Here is a 21,437-nt window from a genome sequence, read left to right as displayed (position 1 = left end):
CAGTGTCACTTACGTCACCTCGCTCCCCACTTAGTGTACCTGCGACGATGTTGTGCCTATGCCTGAATGAATCCAGCCACCCGTTTGACGCTTTGAAACTCTCTATTCCCAAATCTTCGGCAAATTTTAACGCCTTCTCCTTAATCAGTGGACCGCTGACATTTATTCTACGAGCAGTGGCATCTTGGAACCATTTCCAAACCAACATGTTAATATCCTCATTGCCTGTAAGTTTTCTCTGCCTTTCTCTGTCAGAGGGCTGGTTGTTATCATAATCTGCCAACACCTCCGCTTTTCTCTTTAAAATGCCATCAATCTGAGTTCTACCCACCCCGTTCAATTGCTCAAAATCACCTTAAAAACCTTTTGGCTGAGCAGTCTTAACTATTTTTGGTTAAATTTTAGAGTCCGGACATGTTTTGGATGCAGTTACTCTTTGTAGACTTAGGTAAAATACAGGCTTCACCGAGGAATCGAAATTCAGCCAATCAGAGCACGGCTCCCACTCGGTGTACTTCAAGTTTGCGAAGTGTCTGCTATTTGGTCCGCGCTCGCGTCGACCTTACTAAATGGCTTTATTCCAAATTCCGCCCACCTCAAACTTACCCCCCCCCTCCCCCCTCCTGCTCCGGAGTTAGTCACTGGCGAAGTCAGAGGCTAAATCCGTGGTGGGCGTGCCTGAACCTTCGTGGATAGGGGCACGTAAAAAGAGTTGCCCGTTGCCGTTGCCCCGAAATGTTCAGCAATTTTTCTAGCACTCAATTTGTCTTTCTCTGATTTTTTAATGACCTCTACTCTCTGTTCCAACGTTAACACGATCGGCTTACTGGGTTTAAGTGGCATTTTAAAAATAAATATCAGAAATAAACTGCAGCAGTATTTAATTCCTTCTAGAGTTGACACGTTTAACTCCAGTTATTATAGGCTAGATACCCTCTTATCAACTGCATTTAATGACCACCGCCGATGACTAGTACATCGCACCGTTAATCCAGATTAAAAACACTTGTTAATTAACGAACACAGCTAAGCGACCGACGACCTTTAAAGGACCACTGTTTATCAAGCCAGTTGGTTATATCAACAAAAACATCTTACGTTTTTTTTTACGATTGCCGACATTTCTTTATAACTTGCACTAAAAAAACAATTGTGGCCGCGATAGTAGGTTCATTTTCGCTTTTTTTTATGACAAAAGTGTGGCCACTGGCCGCGTTGAGCAGGTGGTTGCCATATAGAGGTAAAATATATAGAAAAATTCATTGGGGGGACCTCAGGGTGGCCGCCACGGACAGGTGGCCGCCATATGGAGGTGGCCGCGAAGGCAGGTTTGACTGTGTATATATATATATATATATATATATATATATATATATATGGGTGTCACGGGGATCCTATAATACCCGTAACTGAATAAAACACGATTATCCAAATATCTCTCCTAACTGTATATCTATTAGATCTCTCTGTAACGGGCAGTCCAATACCCGCATGGCTCGGTTCTAGGTATGATCAGAGATAAGATCTTATATAAAGTATATATAATATAGCACGTTAGTTCACTAGAAAACACAACAAAACACAATACACTTTGGAATCTGTATTAACTTTAAGCTGACAAATATATTTGCCGCAGTTAATTAATTAACAACAACAATAATAATAACAACCCAGAACTAATCACTTAATTAGTTAATCACTAGGTGTCTAGTTTACACAATATTCTAATCACTTCTCCGTGATACAACACACACACGTGTGATAACTGAGAAACGCTGCCAGGGGAACTTAATTAATAAAGGAATTACAACTCTATTCCTAATTGGTTAATTTTTAATTAACCCTTAACTACTCATTCAGTAACCTTGTAATACAGAATAATACTGGTACATATCACAATAAAGACAATAACCTACAGTTTACCTAGGTCCTCTAGGATGACTGGTTAAGCTTTATATATATTAGAACAGTGAAGCCTACAGTTTACTTCATCAGATTACCGGAAACACCGTCTAAATAATATTGGTATAATACAGTATTAAAATATTTAAAGTCACATCAATCACATCAAAAATAAAATATTTACCAGTCCGGACGGACAACGTTCACCCTGGAAGCCTTCCTTTGTTTCTCCCCGACAAATCTAAATCCTAGATATTTATTACAAAAGCCGAATATCGCCTGGGGGCACATCGTGGTACCGAATACATACAAGTGATATTTCCACAGCGACCAAGACGGCAATTTTCTCTTAGATGGCCAGACTTACTGTCGCCTAGTCGCCAAAATCACAGTCGTAAAAACCGCACTCACAGAGGTATTACGTAACTACTGGCCACATGGCCTCTGCACCTGGTCTGGGTGTGTATTGGAAACAGCGGAGGTATTACGTAACAAAGTGCCCACCTAGTCTAAGTGCATATTGGGACTGCACTCGGCCCTCTAAAACAATTAATATCGCCACAGACGAAAAGAAATTAAGAGCAAGTTCCGTCACAATGGGTATAATCCACCAAATCAAATCTAACATCTACAACATTCAACTTTTTCATCAACATTAACACCTTAAATATAAATAATACAGCCAAGGATATATATGTGTATGTATGTGTGTGTGTGTGTGTGTGTGTGTGTGTATATATATACTGAAAATGTAAGATATATATATATCTTACATTTTCAGTGCAATCAAAATATGTGATATTTTTCAGATCACATACTTTAAGAATTTGATAACTTTGCAAATGTAATTAATCAAGGTCACAACACTAAGTTTAATAACATTTAAGCAAACACACCTCCATAATTGACGTATACATTCATAGTCATCAAATAAAAACATTTTAATAGCAATTTTACACTGAAAGCTGTCCAGCGTTCAGAAAACAAAAAACGTTTTACACTAGTTTATTTTGATGTAAGGATTATATATATATATATATATATATATATATATATATATATATATATATATATATTGCTACTTAATTGCTAGAAACCACTTATATCCAGTAAATATGATAGGATAGAAGTAAATACATTATGAATTATTACATTCACTCAATATGTACATTGAATCAGTATTTAACAATTCTTGAAATGTGATTATGAAGTTGTCAGGAAAAAGAATGGATATATGTAAATATGTTAGGGTAGAAGTAAATACATTATGTATTATTAATTTCACTCAATATGTACATGTTTTTCTTGGATTGATTCCGTTATCAAACCTCTGAAGCTGAATTTAACAAACCTTGACCGTTGGCCTTAACATCTGACCTTGAACATGTCAGGAAAAATGGCACCAAACATTTTTTAAATCTCCAAGACCTAAGCTTCAAACTGGTGTATGTTGCTTGCTTTCTTCATTAAATTTCCATGGTAGATTATATATTGACAACTGGCATTGGACTACACTATAAATGTCAGTATGTTAGACATACTAGTATTTGTAGTATTTTTATTTCATTATTCCAGCAACAGTAACCTCTGTAACTGGAAACCCTCAAAACTGGACGTTTTTCATAGTTGCTTTTTAAATATCTGTACAAAAGAGAACCTTTCTACACTGGATACCTCTTGAAACTGGACTTTTTATTTGGTTCCGAGGGTGTCCAGTTTAAGAGGAGTTTCACTGCATTATTTAAACACTTGTTGTAGGTTCATGATATTTATATTATGTTTTGGTTTTTCAATATATTGTTTTATGTATCAACACCTGATATTTATATTGTTCTTAAGTTTTGTTTTTGTTTTTTTGTATCAACCGATATTTTTGTTTTTGTTTTTTTGTATCGATCGATATTTATATTGTTTTTTTGTTGTTGTCTTTTTGTTGTTTTCATTTCATTTAATAATCATGTATCTGTTTCCTGGAATAAATAGTTTCAATTAATCATTCAAGAAGTAATTTACAGTGAATTTTGAATACTGTTTATGTTAAACTGGAGTTTCTTTGTGTTCAACTGGAGTTTCTTTCTGTTGAGCTGCAGTTTCTTTGTGTTCAGCTGGAGTTCCTTTGTGTTCATCTGGAGTTTCTTTGTGTTCAGCTGCAGTTTCTTTGTGTTCAACTGGAGTTTCTTTCTGTTGAACTGCAGTTTCTTTGTGTTAAACTGGAGTTTCTTTCTGTTGTGCTGCAGTTTCTTTCTGTTGAGCTGCAGTTTCTTTGTGTTCAGCTGGAGTTTCTTTCTGTTGAGATGCAGTTTATTTGTGTTCAGCTGGAGTTTCTTTGTGTTTATCTGGAGTTTCTTTCTGTTGAGCTGCAGTTTCTTTGTGTTCAGCTGGAGTTCTTTTGTGTTCATCTGGAGTTTCTTTGTGTTCAACTGCAGTTTCTTTGTGTTCAACTGGAGTTTCTTTCTGTTGAGCTGCAGTTTCTTTGTGTTCAACTGCAGTTTCTTTGTGTTGAGCTGCAGTTTCTTTGTGTTCAACTGGAGTTTCTTTCTGTTGAGCTGCAGTTTCTTTGTGTTCAGCTGGAGTTTCTTTGTGTTCATCTGGAGTTTCTTTCTGTTGAGCTGCAGTTTCTTTGTGTTCAGCTGGAGTTTCTTTGTGTTCATCTGGAGTTTCTTTGTGTTCATCTGGAGTTTCTTTCTGTTGAGCTGCAGTTTCTTTGTGTTCAGCTGGAGTTTCTTTGTGTTCATCTGGAGTTTCTTTGTGTTCACCTGGAGTTTCTTTCTGTTGAGCTGGAGCTTCTTTGTGTTCAGCTGGAGTTTCTTTGTGTTCAGCTGCAGTTTCTTTGTGTTCAACTGGAGTTTCTTTCTGTTGAGCTGCAGTTTCTTTGTGTTCAGCTGGAGTTTCTTCTTGTTCAACTGGAGTTTCTTTCTGTTGAGCTGCAGTTTCTTTGTGTTCAGCTGGAGTTTCTTTCTGTTGAGCTGCAGTTTCTGTGTGTTCAGCTAGAGTTTCTTTGTGTTCAACTGGAGTTTCTTTCTGTTGAGCTGCAGTTTCTGTGTGTTCAGCTGGAGTTTCTTTGTGTTCAACTGGAGTTTCTTTCTGTTGAGCTGCAGTTTCTTTGTGTTCCACTGAAGATTCTTTGTGCTGAACTGCAGTTTCTTTCTTGGTCCTCTCAGCCAAGTCCAGAAGTCCATCAGCAACACACCGAAGTCTTTCTCTGTATTCCACTTTCTAAATAAAGAAATCATTTAATTTATTAAAACAGTTTTAATACCTTTATTGCAAAAGTCGCATGCGGTAACAAAACAGAAGTTGGAGATGTCGGCAAGGGTCCCGGGTAGAGTTCTCTTTTCTTTGTAAGGGACCCAATCCCTGGAATCGGCTTGCCCAGAGAAAGGTAAAAGGGGTTCCTGCAGCTCTTGCGGTGTTCGGTGCGCTCTGGCCAGCCCTTAAAAATCCGACAGAGACTCGTGATTTTCGTGCCAGACATTGAAAGTAAAGATATTTTAATATATTTTGTTGTAATTATTAAATTTAAAAAGATTTTAGTTTAAAGATACATAATAGTCTTTGATTTCATTAGATTTCAGGACTGTATTTAGGTACACAAGATTACTACTTTCAATTCTTTCATAGAAAATTGTTAATGTATATATTATATTTTCAATAGGTAATAATTATCAGTGTTTACAGGTTTTGTACATATCTTCATTTAAAACATAAAAATGTTTTTATTTTAAATGAAATTTAGACTCTTTAGGTAATACACGGCCATTTCCAATGTTGTTACTTTGTGTAGCAGGTTAACATATAGTCTCGTTTAGGAAATAGGTCGTCATTACAAAACATAATATAAAATACTGAAATTAGTATTTAAATAACCCATTGTGTAATACTGAAATGTGTTTCTAAATCTTTCTTTGATTACATGTAGGTTGACCTCTGTAGTACTTAAATAACCCATTGTGTAATACTGAAATGTGTTTCTAAATCTTTTTCTTTGATTACAAGTGGGATGACCTCTGTAGTACTTAAATAACCCATTGTGTAATACTGAAATGTGTTTCTAAATCTTTCTTTGATTACATGTAGGTTGACCTCTGTAGTACTTAAATAACCCATTGTGTAATACTGAAATGTGTTTCTAAATCTTTCTTTGATTACATGTAGGTTGACCTCTGTAGTACTTAAATAACCCATTGTGTAATACTGAAATGTGTTTCTAAATCTTTCTTTGATTACAAGTAGGTTGGTTGACCTCTGTAGTACTTAAATAACCCATTGTGTAATACTGAAATGTGTTTCTAAATCTTTCTTTGATTACAAGTAGGTTGACCTCTGTAGTATTTAAATAACACATTGTGTAATACTGAAATGTGTTTCTAAATCTTTCTTTGATTACAAGTAGGTTGACCTCTGTAGTACTTAAATATCCCATTGTGTAATACTGAAATGTGTTTCTAAATCTTTCTTTGATTACATGTAGGTTGACCTCTGTAGTACTTAAATAACCCATTGTGTAATACTGAAATGTGTTTCTAAATCTTTCTTTGATTACATGTAGGTTGACCTCTGTAGTACTTAAATAACCCATTGTGTAATACTGAAATGTGTTTCTAAATCTTTCTTTGATTACAAGTAGGTTGACCTCTGTAGTACTTAAATAACACATTGTGTAATACTGAAATGTGTTTCTAAATCTTTCTTTGATTACAAGTAGGTTGACCTCTGTAGTACTTAAATAACACATTGTGTAATACTGAAATGTGTTTCTAAATCTTTCTTTGATTACATGTAGGATGACCTCTGTAGTACTTAAATAACCCATTGTGTAATACTGAAATGTGTTTCTAAATCTTTCTTTGATTCTGTAGGATGACCTCTGTAGTACTTAAATAACCCATTGTGTAATACTGAAATGTGTTTCTAAATCTTTCTTTGATTACATGTAGGATGACCTCTGTAGTACTTAAATAACCCATTGTGTAATACTGAAATGTGTTTCTAAATCTTTCTTTGATTACATGTAGGTTGACCTCTGTAGTATTTAAATAACCCATTGTGTAATACTGAAATGTGTTTCTAAATCTTTCTTTGATTACATGTAGGTTGACCTCTGTAGTACTTAAATAACCCATTGTGTAATACTGAAATGTGTTTCTAAATCTTTCTTTGATTACATGTAGGTTGACCTCTGTAGTACTTAAATAACCCATTGTGTAATACTGAAATGTGTTTCTAAATCTTTCTTTGATTACAAGTAGGATCACCTCTGTAGTACTTAAATAACACATTGTGTAATACTGAAATGTGTTTCTAAATCTTTCTTTGATTACATGTAGGTTGACCTCTGTAGTACTTAAATAACACATTGTGTAATACTGAAAGTTTCTAAATCTTCTTTGATTACATGTAGGTTGACCTCTGTAGTATTTAAATAACACATTGTGTAATACTGAAATGTGTTTCTAAATCTTTCTTTGATTACAAGTAGGTTGACCTCTGTAGTACTTAAATAACACATTGTGTAATACTGAAATGTGTTTCTAAATCTTTCTTTGATTACATGTAGGTTGACCTCTGTAGTACTTAAATAACCCATTGTGTAATACTGAAATGTGTTTCTAAATCTTTCTTTGATTACATGTAGGTTGACCTCTGTAGTATTTAAATAACACATTGTGTAATACTGAAATGTGTTTCTAAATCTTTCTTTGATTACAAGTAGGTTGACCTCTGTAGTACTTCCATAACCCACTGGTTTGAAGTTCCTCGTTATTTTTATTACTAATTGCTGACAAATGTGTCTGTGATATGCTGCCACTTACCTAACAGCAAACCGACGCGGTGTTCTGCCTTTGGGTTGGATAACTCAACACATTTAGTGGGCATCATAGATTGATTGTTTACATGGACATTACCAAATGATTACACTTTCTAAATAGTCACGTAGACCTTTCAGTATTGGCCGAAATTCCACAGAATATATTCTGATACACAGATACTGTATTGTACAGGGATGTGAGAGCTACGCGGAAATGTGTAAATGCGCTTTTCCATTTTGTCTTAAAAAACACACCCTAAAACATGATGTTCAATACTGTTGATCACACAAGGTTCATTTGCATGTTTTCACGGTTTCAAGTTTATGATGTGTGCCTTATATTATAAGTTATAACCAGTTTAGATTTGTTAGCATTGAATGCAATTTTTGGCAGTTCCAGGGGATGCAAACAACAATTTTCCTTCAGGGTCCCTTAACCGGCCCCTGGACCCCAGCCACAGTAAGCTTTTTTTGTTCCAGCCCCTCTCACATCCCTGATTGTAATGCTTGCAAACGTGAATAGTGGTGTACAACCTTTACTAACATTTTGTGTCAGTCAATTAATCAATCAATCATTTATTTCCATATATGAATTATACAGATATGAACAATAATATCAACAGCAAGAAAAGAAAATAAGACATGTCACATGTATCAAACTATTGGACAGCCCCGAAGGAACCAGGGGACCAAGGAGGCCCCATACTTGTGGGGTTTTTTCCTACTCTATATAAATAAAGATAAAAATGTGGCTTGTGCCCCCTCCACTATAGACCCCCCCCCCCCCCCCCCCACTACTACAGGTTGTTCCCCAACTACACTGAAGATGATCATTCCTATAGGCCTGAAGGAAGAACAGTTATGTTTTGTACAGACCTCATAATTGCATTTATGGACGCCATCGAAACCATACATAGCTCCATAACAACAGGCTGCTATCACACCAGTACTGTCACTGTCTCCACAATGAAACATGGCCCTGGAAAATAATGTACATAAATACATTGGAAACAAAACATGTATCAGAATACAGGTACACATGCTCAAACAGCTAGTTACACTAACAGTCTTTTGTAGAATACACGTACTACCTACAGTAGCAGAAACCCCAAGGATAAAATTACGACAACTGATCACATAGTGTTTAACATGTACTTGGTACAGAGAGTGAGAGAAGAAACCCACAGTTACCACAGCACTGATCAGCAACAAGCATTCTGAGAGTACTGCTAAAGCAATACATGTCCCCTGTACAGGACCAACAAACCTGGTATGTGTCCTAAGTTCAAGGCCCATAACTCTGTCTAAAATGGACAAAACCTCATGAATATCAACTTGATACAAAACTCTACATGTATAAAATTCTAACTCAATATCTCTAGGCATTGAGAGAAAAGTCCAGAAACAGATGGACAGACTGACACACAGACCAAACCAGGGCTCGAACTTAAGAATTGATCACCCATGGCAATTAAAAAACCCAATTGCCGTCGGTGTGCAGCAATTAAACTTGACTAAAAGGTTATTTTTCTGTATGTACATGTCGTCAAATTTCTTCAATTTATGTCAATAAACTTCAATAAACAGGAATTTATTATAAATGGAATCATGCACTACTAGCATAAGCTAACATTTAACGGAACCTGCTGTTTCTGAGACAACTTGCCCAAGTTTTCAGTGAATATGACACGAAAATTGTTCTGTGGATGACAATGTATACAGTATTCTCGCTGGGTGAAAATTAAAGGAGGATGGTCATGCGTCCTCCAACCCCACCATTTAAAAAAAAAAAAAACTGAAAAGCAACAAAAAAAGAAGAAGGAAAAGGGCACGTTTGGTTACAGTATATCGTTGTATGTTGGTCGACTTTGTGGAAATACTTATCCCTTATTTTGCCCCTCCGTATCTGGTAGTAAAAAGTGGGTACAATGTACAAGCTGACTTATTTTTTGTTAGTTAAAACGTAGGTTAGTTAAAACGTAGTTCAGTTAAAACAGTGTCGGTCTGACATCCACGGGTAGGCCTATTCGTTTTGCTTGTTTTAAGCGATCCCCTACTGTGGGATAACATTTTTCTGTTCTTTTTATTTCCATCTTCAAGTGAATCGATCACATTGGTATTGCCAGCTGATAAAAAGTAGTTTGTAAATGTGGTGTATTTATTATTTGACACCCAAGATAAATGATTTTAATAATGAACACTAATCCCCCCCCTCAATTTTTTTTTAAACATTTCTAATATTTTATAAGGAATTGCTGAATAAACAAATGACAGTAAGTAAAAATCATCAGTTACGACCAATTAAATCTGCAATTGAGGTTAAAATATCAGACACATGTTGGTGGACACAAAAGACAGAATGATCACATGACAAATTAGGCGTCAAATATATCGACATTATTTTCTGAATGTCAATTATATTAGCTAGACCATAATGTCACGCATGGTATTGTTCCATTTTGACAAAAGTGGGTCTAGGCAACACATAAATGAATTAAAATCCACTGTCATTGACACTGTCGACTAGTTCTAATGGCGAAAACATGCTTACATTTGCACGTAAACTAGGGCGAAAGCGAAAGGTCTGCTAAGTGCCCATAACTTGCTTTTTCACAAAGCGCTTCATTTGCACGCTTTGCACGTGTATTCCATGTTCCCAATGCTGAATTTCCGTATAATTGGAGCTTGCGTTCGTGTACGGTGCACACTCCAAATTCGACAATGGTACGACTTCAGTCTGTATTATTGTAATCACTGACTATCGAAGATCGAGGAAGGGCTATTGCTTGGCTTCAGTATGGCAATACGCAAAGAAATGTTGCTCTGAGACTTGGTGTCAGTCAGAGTGTCGTTGGCCGACTGTGGCAACGGTACCAAGCAACGAATTCTGTTCGAAATCGTCCACATTCGGGAAGACCCCGAAGCATTACAAATAGAGAGGACCGCTACATCACCAATATGGCTCTACGTCAACGCACAACCACTGCACGCCGATTACGTGACAATCTGCGGACTGCGACTGGAACTCGAGTGTCTGATCAAACCATACGCAATCGTCTGAGAGCCAATAATCTACGCTGCCGTCGCCAGGCTGTTCGACCACCACTCCTACCACGTCACAGAACGGCCAGACGTCACTGGTGCACGCTTCATCTGCGGTGGCAACGTGTTCAGTGGGGTCGAGTGATGTTCACTGATGAGTCCAGGTTTAGTCTCCAGTTCAACGACGGTCGGGTTCGTGTCTACAGACGTCCTGGGGAGCGCTTCGCTGACGTTAACGTTAGACAACGTCACCGGTTCGGTGGTGGCAGCATCATGGTGTGGGGTGGCATCTCTACCCACCACAGGACCCCCCTCTATGTGGTGGATGGCAATCTGAATGGAATCCGCTATCTGAATGAGATTATCCGGCCGTTGGTTCTCCCAGGCCTTCAGCAGATTGGCGGCGGGGCAGTTCTGCAGGATGACAATGCCAGACCCCACCGCGCCAGGGTGGTAACGAACTTTCTCAGACAACAAGGTATCAACAGGATGGATTGACCAGCATATTCGTCTGACTTGGCCCCAATAGAGCACGCCTGGGACGAATTAGGCAGGAGAGTTCGGGATAACCATGCCCCTCCGGCCAACCTTCATAATCTGGGTAAACTTCTTATGGCAGAGTGGCAGGCCATTCCCCAAGAGTTCTTCAGACGTCTGATCAACAGCATGAGGCAACGATGTGTTGAGTGCATTCGCGCCAGGGGTGGATTCACACACTATTAAACGAATGTTCTAATGTGTAAAATCCATGTTTGACAACCTTCAACTTTGACAGCATGTCATGTGACTTTCTTGTATACAGTGACGTTTATTTGTGTTTTTTTGTAAATATGGAACAATAAATAAAAAAATTGGTGTAGTTTACATCATCAATCTAATACACTCTGAAACTTATTTGGTGATACATTTTTGACCCTTAAATTCTTTTGAGTAGTATAAATAGTTTTTTCAGTCGGAAACGATAAAAATAAAATGTTTCCATTGCTAAAATAAAATATAACTGTTATTAAGTGTATCAAGTGTATAAATACTGGTATGGGACATAACAGAGGCTGTTAAAAAAATAGTGTTAAAATACCTTACAGTAACTGCCGTAAGCTACTGAAGTTTTTCTTCAGTTGTGCTTTCGTACACAACACGACTTGTTTCCTTTGATGTCCAATCAGACTGACTGATGTTTTTCAGTGTGAAAACAAAGTGCATTTTGAAATAGCAGAGCTGGGTGCTACAAATTATAACAGGATGCCAAAAAAATAAAGAAGGGTGCAGAAAAACAAATGGGGCTGCCAACGGCGTGAAAAGGGGCGGCATAACATGAAAGCGAGGAGGCAAAATGCAGTGAGAACGTATATTATACAACACAGGGTACACGCATGACTAAATATAGTTCCAAGGACCCAAACGCCTGTGTTAAATACTGGCAGATAATGTTCATACACGTTTATACATTTTGCCGTTCGTGAGGAGCTTTACCGACGGCAGTCATTTTTATCTGGTGGCACAATTGTGCCATTGGTGACACCCCCAACCAACAGCAGTTTATATGTCACCAACGGCAATTGCAGGATCGTCTGATGAAATCACAAGTTCAGTAGCAGGTATGCCCTACATGTGTACCCACAACTCATTGACTGCATAATACGTGTAAAGACTACATTAGGGATACGGTGCCATCGTTCCACTAATGAGTCACCATGTTCCTGCAAAGTCTGTGGAGGGTTCCTGAGAGTGTGCAGGCATCTTCCCAGCACATCCCAGATGTGCTTGATGGGATTCAGGTCGAGCAACCTTAAAAGCCACCTCAAGACATTGATGCCCACAGGGTTGAAAATTAACATGAAAACCATGGTTGCTAGCAGGGCCAGTTGAAGAACAATCTTACTGGCCCTTCTCAAATTCAACTAGCCCTTAACTGCACAGCAAAAATCAAAACTATAATTTTCTTTGTTGAATAATAACCATGTATTATTGTAAACTAGCTATCACTGAGGTCACAACCACCAGTAAAATGAAGTCTGTATTATTGTAAACTAGCCACCAGAGAAGTCACAAACACCAATAAAATGAAGTCTGTATTGTACCTGCTACACAACTCATCCCAATCTTCTCCAGCTGACAAGATGGCGTCATACCTGAAGGAAAAAACATCACATGAGTCTGGATATATTCACAAACACATAACAAATATCACTATGAGCAACAATTGAGCAAACTAAGTCAACATTACTCAAATATCTCCATTTCTTTTTGATGAACCGTTTCAAATTATGCGTCAAATTACCTCACGAGAACTGTGCAATCTTTTATATTTTGGACTTAATCCTACAGGACATTCAAAATTCAATAGCACCACAAGTGTCTCCGCCGGCTATCGACCCTGGTCGTGTTGTTGGTGCTCTTTTGCACTTCCCAGTATGGGTGGTCCCTCCACCCGTCCCAAACCCTTTCCTGTCCTGTGTACTACAATAGATTGCGATGAATGTGCGCATTAAACCCTCAGACCAGACCAGACAAATATCACATACAGTCAAACTTTGTTATTTCGATGTTGAAGGGACCAGATCAACAAGCTTGAGATATCGGTAGCTCGAGATAAACATAATAGTTTGCTGATGAAAATTATCTCAACTATAAATTTATGTTTGCAAACATAACAAAACCAACCAGTATAGCCCTTTTTGTATTTTAAAATGACCTGTTTTGTGTCTGAATGTCTTCATGCTGACATACCGGCCTCGGTGGCGTCGTGCTAGGCCATCGGTCTACAGGCTGGTAGGTACTGGGTTCGGATCCCAGTCGAGGCATGGGGTTTTTAATCCAGATACTGACTCCAAACCCTGAGTGAGTGCTCCGCAAGGCTCAATGGGTAGGTGTAAACCACTTGCACCGACCAGTGATCCATAACTGGTTCAACAAAGGCCATGGTTTGTGCTATCCTGCCTGTGGGAAGCGCAAATAAAAGATCCCTTGCTGCTAATCGGAAGAGTAGCCCATGTAGTAGTGACAGCGGGTTTCCTCTCAAAATCTGTGTGGTCCTTAACCATATGTCTGACGCCATATAACCGTAAAATGTGTTGAGTGCGTCGTTAAATAAAACATTTCTTTCATGCTGACATAGTTACCAAGTATACCAAAATGTGCCAACAAACAAGCGAACAATAATACAACCAATGACTTCTCGATGTGGCCTTTGATTGCTTTGCAACTGTGGCTTTAAAGTAAAAAAAAGAGTAGTTTTACATGTAATTGTTTTATATACTTAGAGAAAAAAAGAGAAAGAGCACCTACGGACACCAAAATATGATCGAGATAAGTCTTGTACTCGAGATTAGCATGCTCGAGATAACAGTGTTTAACTTCGTAACATTACATAGGAAAATTGCCAGGCCCGGCATAGGACCTCGAGATATGTCGGGTACTCAAGTTTACAGACAGAGGTCAAGATTACGAAGTTTGACTGTAGTTAGAAAATAATATTTAAAATTTTAATATATACAAGAAAAAGATTGTCACAGTAACATATACAGTGATGCCCATTTAACAACACTGTAATTTGTTTCACCAATGATTATGTTGAACACCGTGATACATGCTCTAGAGTTTGAAAGAAGAAACAACACATAGGCTACTCTTTTCCAAACATACTGATAACGTATATGACTTTTAAAAGTAGTAATGTGAATTTTCGGGTGGGTTTTTTTCTAAAAACGGAAACATATTTGTTGGTATATTAGACGCCCTATGGTAACTTTGTCAGGTGACATGTCCATTCAGCACTTTCTATCATGGCTAATTAAATTTTAGCTTGAAGACAACATACATTTAAACAAACAAATGTATTTTTGTTTTCTAGCACTGATAGTGATAAATAAAGGCACTTAAATTTTGAAATTAAAATACCTATATGTATCTGATGCCATGAGATGTCAAAATATGTCATTTATTAAAGAATGAAGAATTACCTAACTGCATGTTGTCTATTACATATTATCTTCAGTCCTTTGTGGATTAATTTTTAATAGTTATCATCAATTTTTTTAATAAATTTATAAACATACGCTATCATTGGTGCATCATGGCCACTAGCACCGCCCCATCCTGCATAACTGACAGATCTGTAGAACTCATCACGAGCATCGACATCATAATTCTTTGGAAACTTTGGTTCAGTTTTACCTGAAGTTATTTCTCGTTTAGCAAGGTACTTCTCCCATTGTGTTGTGAAATAAGACCTGTTTATAAAAGTAAAGGATTACAGAGTCAAACATAATCCACATACAACTTCCTGTCACTGATAAGAACCACCTTTACAAATACTTTTTTACAAATATAAAAATATCCCAACATTGTTTTTTTAAAGGTGCACCCTCCCTTTTGCCTTTTTTAGTACTATACAGGCCCCAAGGAATGATATTTGAAGTGAGGGGGCATGATCTCTAGTGTGTGTGTGTGTGGGGGGGGGGGGGGGGGCAGACAAGCCAGATTTTAATCTTTAATTTATATAGACGACAAACAACCATACATTTTTATCCTCAAGATCCTACAGGTGTGTTATATAGAGGATAATAAACGAGTTACCAGTTATTATCAAATTTATGTCCCGAGTGAAATAATTTTCTCTTGTCACGAGCTTTTAGTTTAGGCTCCTATGTCATAAAAATAACTTTCATGTCAGATGTTTGTTAAAAGCAAATTATCACTTTATTCTGTATTTAGATAGTATTGAGGTCTAAAAATTGTTCACGGTTACCAAGTCCAAGATGGCCACAAACATTAAACATGAACACTCGTAATAACGTATTTAGCATTAAACACCATGTTATACTTGCTGATGTGAATTCAAAAAGTTTGTATAAGCCATATTTAAAAGTGAAAATTTGTTCCTTTTCTTTAACGACACTACTAGAGCACATTGATATACTAATCATTGGCTGTTGGGTGTCAAACATTTGTTAATTTTGACATATAGTCTGAGACAGGAAACCCACTACAATTTTCCATTAGTAGCAAGGGATCTTAATATGCACCAGCTCACAGACAGGATAGTACATACCATGGCCTTTGATATACCAGTCGTGGTGCACTGGCTGGAACTTGAAATAGCCCAATGGGCCCATCAACGGAAATCGATCCTAGACCGACCATGCATTAAGCTTTACCACAGGGCTACGTCCAGCCTCCCTCCCCATATTTATAATGACACACACATATATAAATAGCATTGCATGTGTGACAACCATTTTGGATATCGATATGGCCAACATGATAAATATAGGTACCTGTTATGTCAAAAAAATATATATGCATAATGTTACATTTTGGGGAGGGAGGCGGGACGTAGCCCTGCGGTAAAGTGGTCTAGGATTGATTTCTGTTGGTGGGCCCATTGGGCTATTTCAAGTTCCAGCCAGTGCACCACGACTGGTATATCAAAGGCCATGGTATGTACTATTCTGTCTGTGAGATGGTGCATATTAAGATCCCTTGCTACTAATGGAAAATTGTAGTGGGTTTCCTCTCTCAGACTATATGTCAAAATAACCAAATGTTTGACACCCAATAGCGAATGATTAGTATATCAATGTCCTCTAGTAGTGTCGTTAAACAAAAGGAACAAACTTTAACTTATAAATATGGCTTATACAAACTTTTTAAATTCACAACAGCAAGTATAACATAGTGTTTAATGCTAAATACATCATTACGAGTGTACATGTTTAATGTTGGTGGCCATCTTGAATTTGGTAACCTTATCATGCTTGGAAAAAATTCCACCCTATTTTTTTTTTAAGCCTTTACAACCCAAAGATGCAAAATCAAGTGAAAATTTGCTTTTAACAAAAAATATGCACGACATTACACAAGGGCCTACACTATTTAGCGAGTGACAAGTGAAAATTATTTCACGAGGGACATAAATTTGATAATAACCAGTACCGAGTTTGTTATTATATTACCCCAGCTATTTGGGGGATTTAAAAGCCTTTATTTTCGATATAGCCTACATTGGCTGCACGTCCATCTATATAGAAATGACGTAAACTACTTTACTGTTCTGGCTATTGCTTTGACTTTGTATTTTATTCACAGTTCACAAATAAGTTTCAAAACCCAAAGTTTTATATATTCTGTAAAACAAAATCTACAATGAATTATAAACTACCATTTTATTACCAAATTTAACAATGGAACTAGAAAGACGCAAATGCGTTGAACTTCGTGACGTCATTGTGTGCGCTTTCCCCAAATCGCGATGACGTCATATTTAGTACAGACAAGGCGATTGGTTTGTTGGCATCAAATCATCCAATAGTAGTGTACGTTATATCAATGCATGAGAAATTATGATTTTTATTTTCCCCGTTATGAGTGCCTGCTGGGGTAATAAACCAGTAATAATATCCCGAGCAACTTTACTACTCCTGTGACATGCTATGTACATGTACTTCATATAATGTAGACAAACTAACCAGTCATGTTCATTTTCCCTGACGCAGTGACCAGTACTTTTCACATACTCCAGTGCTTTGGGTAATGTGGACATCAAACCACACCCCCACTCTCTGGGTGGCTTTCCTGAAAACAAACAACAACCACAGGGTTCCAATTTAATTGCATATATTGGTTAATTGCAGATTTTGGTTAACTGCAGATTTTGGCTAACTGCACATTGGTATACTTTCAAACTAAAGAACCCTTTCCACATGTATTGCAGGAAAAAAATATATTTGTTAAATGAAGACTCGGCAGATTTTGTGTACATACCATATATTGTTGTGTATTAGCAGACTCCTTGAATAAGCCGACCTCTTAGTTTGACCCTAAATATCAAGTACAAAATCATCGGCCTCGTGTATAAGCCAAAGTCCGCTTTTGTCTAGTTGTACATTGTATTGATTTCAATAATACTGTCAACAAATAGACTTGTGCTGGATTGGGCAAAGGTTAGAGACTAGACTAATATGGATCACTCCAGGTCATCCATGCTGGATTGTCAAAGGTTAGAGGCTATACTAATATGGATCACTGTGGGTCACCCAAGCTGGATTATCAAAGGGTAGAGGCTAGACTAATATGGATCACTGTGGGTCACCCAAGAGTGGATTATCAAAGGGTAGAGGCTAGACTAATATGGATCACTGTGGGTCATCCAAGCTGGATTCTCAAAGTGTAGAGGCTAGACTATGGATCACTGCCAAAGACGGTTGAGCTGGACCAAACTACTTGTAGGGAGGTGCCTAACTGCAGCTGAACACACAGTCACTCATATGACAGGTGAATACAGTTTCTTGTTTGTGTGTATATATACAAAGGAGAAGTGAAGTCCAGACTTACCTTGTATGGCGTACGCTGTGAAGAGAGCAGACGCCAGAGATCCCAGGTAACCTGTTGGGTGATGGTGAGTCATCCGTCCACTCTCCACAGACACAGCAATCAAATCGTTCACGTCTTCAGGTCTGAAAGTTAATAAAGGTCACATATGATTTAAAATATTGTTTTTATCAGTGATATGTCTCACTGGAATGTAACATGTAACATCAGTGAATTTGCTCATTTTTGAGTAATAAAGAGAATATATATTCACTACCATTTCATATGACCCTAATAAGTAATGGTAGTGAATATATTCTGTTTATATAGGTTGCATTAGTTGCTTCCTAAAGTGCATGCCGTATAAAGGAATATAAGCTTGTTTAGTAACCTGTGAAGGTATCATATATAATAATATCGACTGGCAAACAAAAACTATTTAGTAATAAATAAAAATCTACCAGAAACATGAATGTTCAAATGATATCATGGAGTAAAAAATAGATGCTTGAAATAGGTTATTTATTATCAATGAATAATATCAGCAATTTTATTTGTGATCAGAACACAAATATTTTCAATACAATGTGACACTGACCTTGGATAGCGCAGACCAATACACATGGACCTCATGGCAGCACCACATCCACCACCTCTGTAAGAAATATGAATAAACACAAAAACAGTTAATGGCAGCACCACATCCACCACGTCTGTAAGAAGATGAATAAACACAAAAACAGTTAATGGCAGCACCACATCCACCACCTCTGTAAGAAAGAAGATGAATAAACACACAAACAGTTAATGGCAGCACCACATCCACCACCTCTGTAAGAAAGATGAATAAACAAGAAAACAGTTAATGGCAGCACCACATCCACCACCTCTGTAAACAGATGAATAAACACACAAACAGTTAATGGCAGCACCACATCCACCACCTCTGAAAGAAGATGAATAAACACACAAACAGTTAATGGCAGCACCACATCCACCACCTCTGTAAGAAAGATGAATAAACAAGCAAACAGTTAATGGCAGCACCACATCCACCACCTCTGTAAACAGATGAATAAACACACAAACAGTTAATGACAGCACCACATCCACCACCTCTGTAAGAAGATGAATAAACACACAAACAGTTAATGACAGCACCACATCCACCCCCTCTGTAAGAAAGATGAATAAACAAGCAAACAGTTAATGGCAGCACCACATCCACCACCTCTGTAAACAGATGAATAAACACACAAACAGTTAATGGCAGCACCACATCCACCACCTCTGAAAGAAGATGAATAAACACACAAACAGTTAATGACAGCACCACATCCACCACCTCTGTAAGAAATATGAATAAACACACACACAGTTAATGGCAGCACCACATCCACCACCTCTGTAAGAAAGAAGATGAATAAACACACAAACAGTTAATGACAGCACCACATCCACTACATCTGTAAGAAAGAAGATGAATAAACACACAAACAGTTAATGACAGCATCACATCCACCACCTCTGTAAAAAGATGAATAAACAAGCAAACAGTTAATGGCAGTACCACACCCACCACCTCTGTAAGAAAGAAGATCAATAAACACACAAACAGTTAATGACAGCACCACATCTACCACCTCTGTAAAAAGATGAATAAACAAGCAAACAGTTAATGGCAGTACCACATCCACCACATCTGTAAGAAAGAAGATGAATAAACACACAAACAGTTAATGGCAGCACCACATCCACCATGTCTGTAAGAAAGATGATGAATAAACACACAAACAGTTAATGGCAGCACCACATCCACCACCTCTGTAAAAAGATGAATACACACACAAACAGTTAATGGCAGCACCACATCCACCACCTCTGTAAGAAAGATGAATAAACAAGCAAACAGTTAATGGCAGCACCACATCCACCACCTCTGTAAACAGATGAATAAACACACAAACAGTTAATGGCAGCACCACATCCACCACCTCTGTAAGAAGATGAATAAACACACAAACAGTTAATGACAGCACCACATCCACCACCTCTGTAAGAAATATGAATAAACACACAAACAGTTAATGGCAGCACCACATCCACCACCTCTGTAAGAAAGAAGATGAATAAACACACAAACAGTTAATGACAGCACCACATCCACCACCTCTGTAAGAAAGAAGATGAATAAACACACAAACAGTTAATGACAGCACCACATCCACCACCTCTGTAAGAAAGATGAATAAACAAGCAAACAGTTAATGGCAGTACCACACCCACCACCTCTGTAAGAAAGAAGATCAATAAACACACAAACAGTTAATGACAGCACCACATCTACCACCTCTGTAAAAAGATGAATAAACAAGCAAACAGTTAATGGCAGTACCACATCCACCACATCTGTAAGAAAGAAGATGAATAAACACACAAACAGTTAATGGCAGCACCACATCCACCATGTCTGTAAGAAAGATGATGAATAAACACACAAACAGTTAATGGCAGCACCACATCCACCACCTCTGTAAAAAGATGAATAAACACACAAACAGTTAATGGCAGCACCACATCCACCACCTCTGTAAGAAAGATGAATAAACAAGCAAACAGTTAATGGCAGCACCACATCCACCACCTCTGTAAACAGATGAATAAACACACAAACAGTTAATGACAGCACCACATCCACCACCTCTGTAAGAAGATGAATAAACACACAAACAGTTAATGACAGCACCACATCCACCACCTCTGTAAGAAAGATGAATAAACAAGCAAACAGTTAATGGCAGCACCACATCCACCACCTCTGTAAACAGATGAATAAACACACAAACAGTTAATGGCAGCACCACATCCACCACCTCTGAAAGAAGATGAATAAACACACAAACAGTTAATGGCAGTACCACATCCACCACTTCTGTAAGAAAGATGAATAAACACACAAGCAGTTAATGGCAGCATCACATCCACCACCTCTGTAAGAAAGAAGATGAATAAACACACAAACAGTTAATGACAGCACCACATCCACCACATCTGTAAGAAAGAAGATGAATAAACACACAAACAGTTAATGACAGCATCACATCCACCACCTCTGTAAAAAGATGAATAAACAAGCAAACAGTTAATGGCAGTACCACATCCACCACATCTGTAAGAAAGAAGATGAATAAACACACAAACAGTTAATGGCAGCACCACATCCACCATGTCTGTAAGAAAGATGATGAATAAACACACAAACAGTTAATGGCAGCATCACATCCACCACCTCTGTAAAAAGATGAATACACACACAAACAGTTAATGGCAGCACCACATCCACCACCTCTGTAAGAAAGAAGATGAATAAACA

The 21,437-nt window shown here is 37.7% G+C and overlaps 1 protein-coding gene across 3 annotated transcripts in view; it reads right to left on the bottom strand.

Moving 5' to 3' along the window:
• Nucleotides 1-4,056: 4,056 nt before the first annotated feature.
• The window catches only part of LOC121378955, a 67,902-nt gene continuing 50,521 nt past the window's right edge, over nucleotides 4,057-21,437 (bottom strand). For all 3 annotated transcript variants that reach the window (XM_041507358.1, XM_041507359.1, XM_041507360.1), the window contains 7 exons: nucleotides 18,663-18,719; nucleotides 18,089-18,210; nucleotides 17,224-17,329; nucleotides 14,812-14,985; nucleotides 12,835-12,885; nucleotides 8,588-8,690; nucleotides 4,057-5,118 (listed from right to left, as the gene is read on the bottom strand). In XM_041507358.1, coding sequence (XP_041363292.1) covers nucleotides 4,204-5,118; nucleotides 8,588-8,690; nucleotides 12,835-12,885; nucleotides 14,812-14,985; nucleotides 17,224-17,329; nucleotides 18,089-18,210; nucleotides 18,663-18,719 — 1,528 coding nt within the window. In that variant the 3' untranslated portion in view covers nucleotides 4,057-4,203. The remainder of the gene's footprint in view (nucleotides 5,119-8,587; nucleotides 8,691-12,834; nucleotides 12,886-14,811; nucleotides 14,986-17,223; nucleotides 17,330-18,088; nucleotides 18,211-18,662; nucleotides 18,720-21,437) is intronic.

Source organism: Gigantopelta aegis, chromosome 8 (genome assembly GCF_016097555.1).
Source record: "Gigantopelta aegis isolate Gae_Host chromosome 8, Gae_host_genome, whole genome shotgun sequence".
NCBI classification, from domain to species: domain Eukaryota; kingdom Metazoa; phylum Mollusca; class Gastropoda; order Neomphalida; family Peltospiridae; genus Gigantopelta; species Gigantopelta aegis.
This window is presented reverse-complemented; position numbering and strand designations above follow the sequence as displayed.